The 11,992-nt window shown below is 40.5% G+C and overlaps 1 protein-coding gene across 1 annotated transcript; it reads right to left on the bottom strand.

Annotated features, from left to right (window-relative positions):
• Window positions 1-947: 947 nt before the first annotated feature.
• Window positions 948-9,272, bottom strand: LOC124270891 (peptidase M20 domain-containing protein 2-like). The gene is made up of 6 exons (XM_046705955.1): window positions 8,727-9,272; window positions 6,294-6,442; window positions 5,841-5,983; window positions 4,676-4,830; window positions 3,698-3,941; window positions 948-1,834 (listed from the first exon to the last, which is right to left on the bottom strand). The coding sequence occupies exons 1-6, from the start codon at window positions 9,093-9,095 to the stop codon at window positions 1,704-1,706; spliced, it is 1,191 nt and encodes a 396-aa protein (XP_046561911.1). The 5' UTR covers window positions 9,096-9,272; the 3' UTR covers window positions 948-1,703.
• Window positions 9,273-11,992: the final 2,720 nt, after the last annotated feature.

Genomic DNA, 11,992 nt, shown 5'->3' with positions numbered 1-11,992 from the left:
TCACATCGGCATGGTATCTCAGTGGGCTAGCACTATAAAACCAGCTTCAGTCTGGGCTAGTACAAGCAGCCGCACATACACATACACACGCATGCACGTCGTCATATGAGCGACATATTCTCAAGCACGACGTTAAACCCAATTTCACTTCACCTTACCTCATAACAACAAGGTAGCAAAAGTAATGTAAGTCCCCATGGTCCCTAATTTGGTGATCTACCTTCAGTTGTTGGCGATCTATAGCCAGTTTTTATATTGTATTGTCCAAATAGTGCTATTAGTTTTAACTGATCCACACTAGTTTTAGTTGTAATTGTGATATTCTAGTTGTTTTACTGTCCTTCGTCGACAGGTTTTTATCATATACATATATTCCATTTAAATGTCAAATATGTTCTCGTCACGATATGGCTGCAATATTGCCGATGTGACGTTAAATAATAACTCACTCACTCATAACAACAATACGCATACCCAGTTACACGGATGTCTCAACACAACACAACACTATATGATGATACAAATTTATACAGTAAGTTGTTGACACATATGTGCGGGTAACCATTTCAATGTGATTAGATTTCGCTGTATCATCAGCGAAGACGTGCACGGTCTTCTATCACGTCATATCACCCAGGCGCTTAAAACATCAGTTATGTTGATAAAAGTAGTCAGTTGGTAACTTTTCTTGGTCCACATCAGCCGCAAAATATAGAGATGCATGGAATATGGGAAGAGATATGTTTAGGTTTCAGTCTGACGTGACAATCACGATATTGGTCATGTTTTGGTAATTTTGCTAGACAATAAACTGTTCATCACAGGAAAGTGTGACAATGTCTGATATTGACTGTACAACGTACAGAAATGAGTGTTCACTGGTATGTAAATATGTATCTTTTAGTGGTATTTTAGTTGTGTTTTTGAACTTTTGTTTGACAGTTTTGATAAAGTCAGTAATGTCTCGGTCAAATCCGATTTTCAACTGTACACTGTACGGTTTGTGAAACCTGATCCTTGAATATTATGCATAAACAAAGACTTTAACGTCACCGAAAACTACAGTACTGCTTGAACACGTTTCGAACAAGATATCAGTGTACATGTGACAACTTGAGATGCATTTGTTTCATTATCAGACTCAGCACATTTAGCTAGTGGGTGATTTAACGCGCCTATACAGAGTGCATCAGTATATCGTGTAGTATTATCTTAATGGGAAAGTTATCGAGTTCTGGAACGCTTAATCAACGCAATTTAGAACTGTGAACTGCTGTGCTTGAGACGCCTGTACTCCAGCGTTTACTAAATATGTATAAAAATATTTCTGACACAGTGAAATATAAGACATTAATCATAATACATAAAACATGTGGTATTTTATGTACTTTCGAGATGAATCCCTTATTTGAAAAGCGTATCCGAGCAAACATACCATGGCAAAAGCCTATAACATCACCAAAGAAGTAGACAATACTGTATATTGTGTATATCTGCATTTTAAGGTACAAAATGTGTGAAGCCCATTTTTTGGTGTCCCCCGCTGTGACATGGAATACCGCTAAAGAGACGTAAAACCATACTTACTTACTCACTCATTCATTATAACGTAAAATGATTACTCAATAATATCATATTGTTACAAAAAGTATGGAAACATACTTATTCTGGTTACGGTGAGTAGTTCAGCTCAAAAAGCGTATTCAGTTTTTGAAAAACTTCTTAAACTCTTCTTTGATCTCTGACAACATATCCGGTGATGTGTAGACGTCAATAGCTGTCATGGCGAGAGCCTTTCCCATGTCCAACGTGTAGGGCTGTGCTTCAGGCGAACCTAGGCACAAATAGGTAGGATGTCAACACATGTTTCCACTGGATGGCAATCCATTATGCTCTTCCATGTACTTTCATGGTATCTGTCTGAGTGTCACAACGCATGTTCTGAATATCGACAAGAGCATCGTGCTTCAAAATATACTGGCCACATAAAGAAACTGTGCACACAGAAAATATAAAGATAGGCAGACAGCGTCTTTATACATAAATAAAGGTGTAAACATAGCAAGTATTGGAGACAACCAAACGCTCATGCAGGTGCCAGGCGACGTGACGTCATTGATGGTGGCCTATGGACTTGCAATGTGTTACTGCACGTGCAGCGCGTGCAGCTGCACACAACATGTGAAACTCAGAAATTGCTGTCACTGTCGAAAGCTTGATCTGTGGTCATTCAAACTTTCACAAATTCACATTAGAAGTCACATACACATCATGCCAAGATTAACATCTGCTCAACGTCATGAAGCCATTGGAATGGTTCGAGCAGGCATGAGCCAACAACAGGAGGCTGCACATTTCCAATGCCATCGTAACACGATATCTGCATTGGTCAGACGTTATGGAAACAAAAATTAATGACGTCGCCGACCACCCACGTTCTGGGCGTCCCCGAGTAACGACGCCAAGACAGGACAGATGGATTCGGGTGATTCATCTCGGACACGGCAGTGACCACGTCCCAAACCATTTCCCAGGCCTTCAATGCTCCTTTGGTAGCCTCTATGCGTCTTCAATGCACTGCTGTGCTTCACGCGCATGATGGTCATACCCGTTATTGACTTTGTGACTTCGACGTGTGGCCCCCTACTCAATTTTGAACTTCTGACGTCATCGTTACGGATATTGTTCATGTTCTTTTGACATGTTGTTGAGGCCCGATACTTCAGCTTATAACTTTCTTACATCATTTCGTCTTTTCTGTGTTGTATTCCAATCTGAAGGAATTTTCTGTGTGCACAGTTTCTTTATGTGGCTAGTATAGAATTACAAGAATTTGGTAGATGTACCCTCAGAAGATCCCCTTTGAATGAATCTATGTAAAGCATCCTCTAAACATATATGTGACTCTTAATATCATTAGTTGGACATGTCCCCGCCAATCAACGTAGAACAAAACGATGTGTGGAACAACGTGTCCATGTACTTCGAGTATACGTACCGGCCAAATCAAAGTGGGTTCGTGTTTATGTTGTCCTAAATGGTGCGGCGATAAGATGTCTTCTATTTCTTTTGAACTTTGAATAATTAAGCAATTAAGGTTGTATGCACTCATGCGTTTCATCCATTGTGATGGGGCGACGCAATTATTTATCTCAATGATGCAATTACCGGAAAAACAACTTTAAGAATAGCTTTTGGTAGTGAAGGAAGAAACACTGATTTCACGTTTAGGGTCTCCAAGTGATCACCAGATTATGCAACTTTACTTTTCACGTTAAGATCTACGTTAGGATTAAGGTCTCCAAGTGATCACCAAGTACTGAAACTTTTACATTTCACGTTAGGATCTACGTTAGGATTGTGGTCTACAAGTGATCACCAAATACTGAAACTTTTACATTTCACGTTAGGATCAACGTTAGGATTAAGGTCTCCGAGTGATCACCAAATACTGAAACTTATACTTTTCACGTTAGGATCTACGTTATGATTAAGGTCTACAAGTGATCACCAAATACTGAAACTACTGTTCACGTGAGGATCGTTCATGGTCTGGTAAAAGATAAAAGTAACTGTTGTTCAAAACAACTCATGTGACAACCCCCTCTTTCAATAAAGAAGCCGCGTGCACTGTGATAATCACTTTAAAGCATTATACATTGGTTTTAAAGGGTCGTATGTTGTAATGACATCTCACCAGCCACCGTTGTAAACTCCCTGGTGTGGTTCACACAGTCCTTAACTCCGACGTAGTACATGGGGTGGATGCCGGGAACGACGTAAGTAACGTTTCCCATGTCTGTAGACCCCATGGCCAGGCCTGCCAGCTTTTCCTGCGGCGTAAACTCAACGCCAATACTTTCAGCGTTAGCCACAAAGGCATTGGCCAGAGTCTTGTTGGTCACAACGTTGGCGTAAGCTCGATCAAAATCACATTCAGCCTGAAAACATCAAATTTGCTTGATGACTGTAAATTCATTATTCACAAATAACATTCTAAAATTACCTGTACATATTTTGCTGACAGGATACACTATTAACGTAATGCACTAACACGCACATCTGATTAATATGTCTTTGTTACTGTTCATAGACATGCATCGTTTTTACATAATGCAAAGCTATGCCCATGTACATTTAGGTGGAACTTATCGTGCATCCTGGGAACATTCTACAACCAAACCATGTTGCCATTCCCGCTCATATTGAATGTAACCCAGTTACATTCAATGAACAAACCTTTACATTTCAGTACACCATTACAACATTCTGGGAGTCACTGACAAGGCATATACTGCCAGATACAGCGTCAACACTTTTTTAGGGTCTGTCCAGGAAATGAACATATATTTTGATACAAACCATCTATGACTGTCTTTGCAGGAAACTGATCAAAGTTATCATCCCGCCATTTATTAATAGACCCCTTATCAGACCAATCAGTGTTTTTGTATCCAGCCAGACATCTCTTAGACCGATCCAGATACAGTAACTGATCAACGGGCGTGTTAATACCCTGACAAACAGCAGCGATACACCCTGTTAAATGTTCCACAACACTGACTGAAGAATCAGTACAGTCCTACCAGAAGCCCACATTAAACAACATTGGCATCTGGTAAGCTTCGTGCGTTACATTCTGGTACGGCTCTGCCAGATTCTAACACATACTGACCGTGCATCCTGTTGCTGTAGCAGCAGCCTCTATACACTTGGACACTTTCTCCTTCAGGACGTTCAGCTCTGCGTCAGTGGGCGCCCTCAGGTAGTACTCCAATTCCGTCAACTCCGGTATGATATTGGGCTTTGCTCCGCCGTTGTTGATGATTCCTTAATCATCGTCAGATATACACGTTTCAATTGCGGTATGTTTTCAATAGACCAAAGCAAAATGAATATTTAAGAAACAGCTTACAGTTCTCCATTCACGGACTGGTCATCTATAATAAGGAGTGGGTAGGTTCAGGTATGGCTTGGCTTTTTTTCATATTTTGCTGTCCCCCTTCCCACATTTTATGCATCATATTTTCATGCACACACAGATATTCCATTTACTTCACTTCATAGCGACCCGTCAAGGTCCGGTGATCTTCAGTACCCCATGCTTGTCGTAAGAGGCGACTAACGGGATCGGGTGATCAGGCTCGCTGGATTGGTTGACACATGTCATCGGTTCCCAATTGCACAGATCAATGGTTATGCTGTTGATCACTGGATTGTCTGGTCCAGACTCGATTATTTACAGACCGCCGCCATATAGCTGGAATATTGATGTGTGCGGCGTAAAACTCACTCACTCACTCACTCACTCACTCACTCACTCACTCACTCACTCACTCACTCACTCACTCACTCACTCACTCACTCACTCACTCACTCACTTCATAGCGTCTGGTGTCCCCAGCCGTGATATTGCTGGGGTATTGCTAAAAGTGACGTGAAGCTAAACACTTACATACTCATTCCCCTCAAAGCAGTTCTGAATGGGGTGGGGGAGGGGGGATAGATCCGGGCTCGACTCCCAGCATGGGTACATTGTGTGCAGCCCATTTCTGCTGTCCCCTGCTTTGATATCGCTGGAATAACGCTAAAGGTCGACGTAAAACCAAACTAATTCACTCACTCATAGCTATCCTGGAATTATGTTTAAATTTATATCATAGCATTTGTTTATTTTTTAAATCAGAACCTCATCACTCCCAACCCCAAAATATTTGTGTTAACGTTTTTGCATACACCTTCAAATTTTCATATTTTCTCAGATAACTAACAATCATCACGGCTTCCCATTTGTTCAGATAATGTTTCGATTTGACTGATTGTGATTGTAGTTCCCTTACCATGCACTCTCCAGTCAGGTTTCATCTGCTGTCTGAGACAGGAAATTTTCTGGTAACACAAGACGGCGGCGTCAAGGGCGTTGATGCCCTTCCAGGGAAATCCTGCAGCGTGAGACGCCTTGCCATGGAACTTGATGTTGCATCTTTAGAAACAGTACAACTATTCACTATCTTTGGCATACGAGGTGTTTAACTGGCATATCGAGGTGTTTGCCATTATGGTATGGAAGCCAAAGTGATGGAGTTTGTACAATCAATAGGACTGAATATGGAGACAGACAGGTCTGTAAACATATTCATCATTACAACTTGTAACATGAAATAAACTTCAATCTGGTATATTTTGGGTCGTGAATAAAGTTAGCCTGAAACAGTCACAAGCTGTTCAATGAAACACAGTTAACTACAGATTGTTACAATGATGGAATGATACAATGCTGTTGTATATCTTACGACACAATGGCCAGACATGTGGGGAACACCGTTACACATGGCGATGGATGCGCCATCATCGCAATATCTACATCATCAAAGACTTTGGCGTTGATGAGATCAAGTTTGCCACCACCGCCCTCTTCTGCAGGTGTTCCAAGAACAGTCAACTAAAACCCAAGATAGATACACTCCTGAACAAGTCATTTGATCAAGGGAACGCTGTTGGAATAACCATTTATTTTATTCATTTATGTGTACTGTACCCATTTGTTTTGTGTGCAGATGTAATGGTTGTACATGTAAGTGCCGTCAAATGAGAGTATCATTGTTTTCATGCATTAACAACAAAGGGCATTTAGGTTTCAATTACAATTTCCTAACTACGGACACGATACCCAGTCAAATTTGTCTTTTAGTGTTTCGGTGATCGCTTCGTAGTAGGAATTTGATGTTGCAATACACACATACGTACGTATGTACGCACGTACATTCATACATACATACATACATGCATGCACGCACGCACGCACTCACACAGACATACATACATACATACATACATACATACATACATACATACATACATACACACATACATACATACATACACACATACATACATGCATACACACATGCATACATACATGCATACGTACATACGTACATACATACATACATACATACACACAGACATACAGACATACATACATACAGACATACATACATACATGCATGCATGCATGCATGCATGCATGCATGCATACATACATACATACATACATACATACATACATACATACATACATACATACATACATACATACATACATACATACATACATACATACATACATACATACATACATACATACATACATACATACATACATACATACATACATACATACATACCCGTATGGACACTAGTCATAAATCCTAAGGTAGTTAACACAATAGGTACTACATACCGTAATTGTCATAAATCTTTACCGCAGTTAACACAATGGACACGACATACCGTAACTGTCATAAAATCCTTACCGTAGTTAACACAACTGACACGACATACCGTAACTGTCATAAAATCCTTACCGTAGTTAACACAACTGACACGACATACCGTAACTGTCATAGTTAGACGCTCCTTTCTCTACTCTTCCTATGCATTGTCATGCATGGTTTTATCGATCTTCGAGGTTATGTAATTTATGAGTACCGTAGTTACTCAAGGAAATGTTTGTATTACATTTCTGTAAGCAGTAACCGTCCACACACTGTTATATCACGCACTGCCCATATTACCTGACTTAGACTGAATATGTATCAGGTCATCATTGATTATTAATATTGCATGTCATTATTATGTATGAATTGATGTATTTTGAATGTTTTGTTGCACACTTGCTTGAATAAACCTGCGGAACTCATAATATTTTCCTGTTTCAAGGATAACAACGATGACCTTATAACCTTTGAGTTACATGTCTGTACTTGTTTACCGATAGCTCATTGACCTGGAAGTGTCAAGTGTACCACGGGAGTCTCAACAAGCTGTCAACACAATCATTGTTCGTAATATTTTACACCTGTTAGTGACAGTCATGAGTTTGATAGCGTAAACCTATACTGCTTTATCAACGCTACATCTTGTTTTACCGTGTCAATTTAGGCTTTTAATTTCATTGTTGCTGTATGTCCAAATACAGCAACTCGGTTAGCAGTGAATGCAGCTGATCAGATTCAGTAGTCCACTTTGTCATCCCACTTGTACAGGGTAGACAGTTTTAATATCCACCAATGCACTAGCACATGTAGCTATGGATATTAAATTTTGTAATTAACACTCACCCACTCAGTGAAAGCAATCAGTACAGGGGCGGTGGGGTAGAATGGTGGTTAAGGCTTTCGCTCGTCACGTCGATCACCCGGGTTCGATTCCCCAGATGGACACATGTGTGAAGCCTAATTGTGTCCCCTGCCGTGATATTGCTGGAAACGCGGCGTAAAAGTAAACTCACTCATTCAGTACAATTTGTTTATTGTTTAACGCCTCACTCAGCAATATCCCAAACCTCAGTACGAGGTTTAGTTTTGACCTTGGCAATACATAGTACGGCAGCCACACAGTGGTGTTAAAACAGGTGAAAGCCTGTAGCTCAGGATCACACCACATATTTGCAGGTCAACTCGATACGCAACATTACTGGCTACGGCTTTAAACAGCATTCGGACACTCACCAAATTTGCTACACATCATAATGACCTTGCCTCCCGTACCTGCAGCCTGTGGCGCAGCTCCCGTGTCTGTTATCCTCCGCAGGAACTCCGTCTTCAGTCATCTTATTTACAGGTCGCCGTGACATACGATACAGGTCATTGCGGTGTGAAACAACATTTAATCACTCACCTACTTTTCCTGGCGATAAACGGAACAAGAAACTTTATACCAACCTTCCCTCCTGTCCCTGTAGCTTGAAGTGCAGCTTTAACACCAAGACCCGCTGCCACGCCCAATTCAGCTATCAGGTTGTGGCCACAGGCGTGTCCGATCTCCGGCAGGGCATCATATTCACACAGTATAGCCACGTGAGGACCTGTTCCGTCTTTACCAAACACTGCCCTGAAGGCTGTATTCAGTTTGTAATTCCTCTCAACCTCAAATCCATGCTTCTCAAGAAAATCTGTCAGTACATTGTGAGCATTTACCTCTTTAAAGTTCAGCTCAGGCTTCTCCCAAATGGCCTGACTGACTTTGTTCAAGTCATCTGCATGCTTGTCTATTTCCACGCAAGCTGTATTTTTCATTGGTTTTTCCGTCATTCTGTGTGGAAGGTGCGCTGTATGTGGTGACGATCACGAGACTCCAGACCACGAGGCTGGGCTGACTCATATGATATAGTGTACTCCTATGTAGTTCACATTACAGCTGGGGTTGTATACAGGCGAGATATGTTTATATACCCATAGCTCTCCTAGGTCATCAGTTCACGCTATGTAAGTTCGACACACGCTCTTGTACGTAACGCACCAGGTTATCCAGAGGTCAATGTTTCCGCTTGACGAGTAGCTGCAGGTAGCTTTGAGCTTAGCATTTTCCTGTTACATCAAATATGCATCTCAGAATGTTAAGATACATTTAAAGGTTTGTGAGAAGCAACATAAAGTAAATCCGTTATACCTGGCTCCGTTTTGTTTGCAGTCCGCAGTATTGCAGCTATGTGACGACGGTCAGTAAATAATCGTATCTGAACCAAGCAATCCTGTGATCAACATCATGAGGATTGAACAACGCATCTGGGATACGATGACACGTGCCAACTAAGCTTGCGAGCCTGTCCACCTTATCCCGTTAGTATACCTCCTAGTTTCTAGCCATTCTCGGTTCGTTATAATTCTTCTACGTGGCTCCTCAACGGAGGTTGAAGTACTGTAAAAATTATTATTCTCCTGAGAGGATACGTAAACAGTCGAAGAAAAATTTAATCTTCCACATTTTTACTCGTAGTATTATTGTCATTTTAATTGTGGCTAAATTTGCCTACAATCGCCAGCAGCTAAAGGGATGGTGTAAATCCTGCTAGGGTCCATGCGGGTAGCAAAGGCATTGTAAGTCCCCTTGGTCCCTAGGATGGTGATCTACCTTCAGTTGTTGGCGATCAATAGCCCATTTTTACATTGTGTTGTCGAAAATAGTTTTCTACTTTTAAATGTAAATGCTAACACGTTTTAACTTTTTTTGTGATACTCTAGTTATTTTGTAGTCCGTCGATGACGTTATTTAACTACTTGTATGCAGAGTATATGTAAAACATTTCTCGTCACTATATGGATGAAATATTGCCGAGGTGACGTTAAATTGTAACTCACTCACTCACTATTCGACGTGGCGGAATGAAATTTCGTCAGCAATATGAATTAGTTGAGCATTATCATTTGGGGTTTGTTCGCTTTTGTGAGTCCGTTTTATACCATACCTGCCTTAAACTCCATTTGTTTTCTTTCAGACTTGTGCCATAAAAAGCGGGACAAAAAATACACCCCGAATGGAGCTGCTATAGTATGCATGTATGAGTGTTGGCCTTATCTGCATATCTATGAAAACAGTCAATTTGAAATCGTCCATATACATAATGTGAGGGTTTAGATTTTACAACGCGTTCGAGATCATTGCAAGTTTCCGGGTTAAAGTTTTAGTGAGATATCATGCTACAGTTTAGCATGGCTATCCCACCAAGACACGCTACACTAACCATCAAATGAGCAGTGCTTGTTTTATCACCCTAATGCCAGGCAAGATGACAACGGCCATCATAAACGTATTACGTATTTTGGTGCGACATGGCCACTTTTGGTATGGATTGATTCACAGCTCAGGAGCAGCATCAGTGGAATTTGGTAGCAGTCTTCAACCACCCACACAGGGAAATAGAGCTTTGCATGTACTATTATCTTACCTCACACATAAATGTCGCTTTTTGATTGGCTGAGCGCTCTTCTATTATTTTCAATGTACCCCGCTTACAAGCGAGTAACATTTCAATGTACCCCGCTGTCAATGGCAACTCATTTGGTACTTCCTGGTAGTAATTCTTTATCTCCAATAACATTGAATCACGTATGATGTACGGAAATTACCGATGTTTTGCGAATGCAAATTGATGGAAGGGAGATAACTCTAAATCTGTTTTTCTTGTCAGCAAAATCTAGCGATGGCTACAAAAAGATTTGTACCCGTGCTTCAAACAATTCAAAATTAACATTAAGGCGTTCGGTAAGATAACTACGTTGTTCACTGGTCCCTCGGGGCCCATCGGTTGATGTACCCTCGATGTTTGTTTATGTTCCCTGAGCCCGGTATTGTAAGTTGTTCACTCGTCACGAGGGGGGCATGGGTTGATGTACCCTCGACATCAGCCCATGCCCCCCTCGTGACCAGTGAACAACTTACAATACCACACAACGTGTCATAAACAGCCTCATATCCAGCAGTATGTAAGTTACCTTGGAATACTGCTATTCCTTGAGGTGTTCTAGACACTTCCACAACTGTTGGCATAGTATTATCCAAGCTTGAAAGGATAATTCCCGGGCAGTCATAAGTATCACATTGGTAATGTTGGAGATTACCATATCTGCAGGTAATACTGGCAATATCACAGGCGTTCATGTTATAACATGATGTATTTGTTTGACACCAACGGAAAATCAAATTGGATAACGAATGTTAGAAATTTCCTAAATCATTATGGTTTTAGTGATGTATTTTTGTCACAAAAGATTACCTGCCCAAAGTCATTTTATAATGCTTTATCGCAAAGATTAAAAGATATGTACATTCAGACCTGGAACTCATCTTTAATACAGTCGCCCAAATCCACTTTTTATAGTACTTTTAAATCATTTTTCCATACAGAGCAATACCTACACGATATTAATCTTAGAAAATTCCACGTTTCATTATCCAGATTTAGATGCTCTTCACATGGTCTTATGATCAAGAAGGGCGGATATTTTAATATTTCAAGAGAAAACAGATTGTGCAAATTGCTATTCACATCCTACCATGTCTAAATTTAATTTGATAATGAACTCTAATAATACAACTTATGTTCGTAAACTTGGTATGTATATCCACCATGCTTTTGAACATAGAAAATAACGTTTGCAAACATTGTGATTGTATGCCATTATTGTTTTTATAGTTTGTACTATAGGCC

The sequence above is a fragment of the Haliotis rubra genome, unplaced genomic scaffold (assembly GCF_003918875.1).
Source record: "Haliotis rubra isolate DU_JTF1 unplaced genomic scaffold, ASM391887v1 Scf1556, whole genome shotgun sequence".
Classification (NCBI taxonomy): Eukaryota; Metazoa; Mollusca; class Gastropoda; order Lepetellida; family Haliotidae; genus Haliotis; species Haliotis rubra.
Note: the sequence above shows the minus strand (reverse complement) of the source record. Positions and strands in the feature narration are given on the sequence as shown.

What these genes read in the sequence shown, in the direction of transcription:
- LOC124270891 (XM_046705955.1), bottom strand. Translation starts at nt 9,095, where the DNA reads ATGACGGAAAAACCAATGAAAAATACAGCTTGCGTGGAAATAGACAAG. An exon ending in ACATGTCTGGCCATTGTGTC is followed by an intron (nt 5,984 to 6,293) that starts GTAAGATATACA and finishes CTGTTTCTAAAG; the next exon opens with ATGCAACATCAAGTTCCATG. An exon ending in CTACAGCAACAGGATGCACG is followed by an intron (nt 3,942 to 4,675) that starts GTCAGTATGTGT and finishes TGATGTTTTCAG; the next exon opens with GCTGAATGTGATTTTGATCG.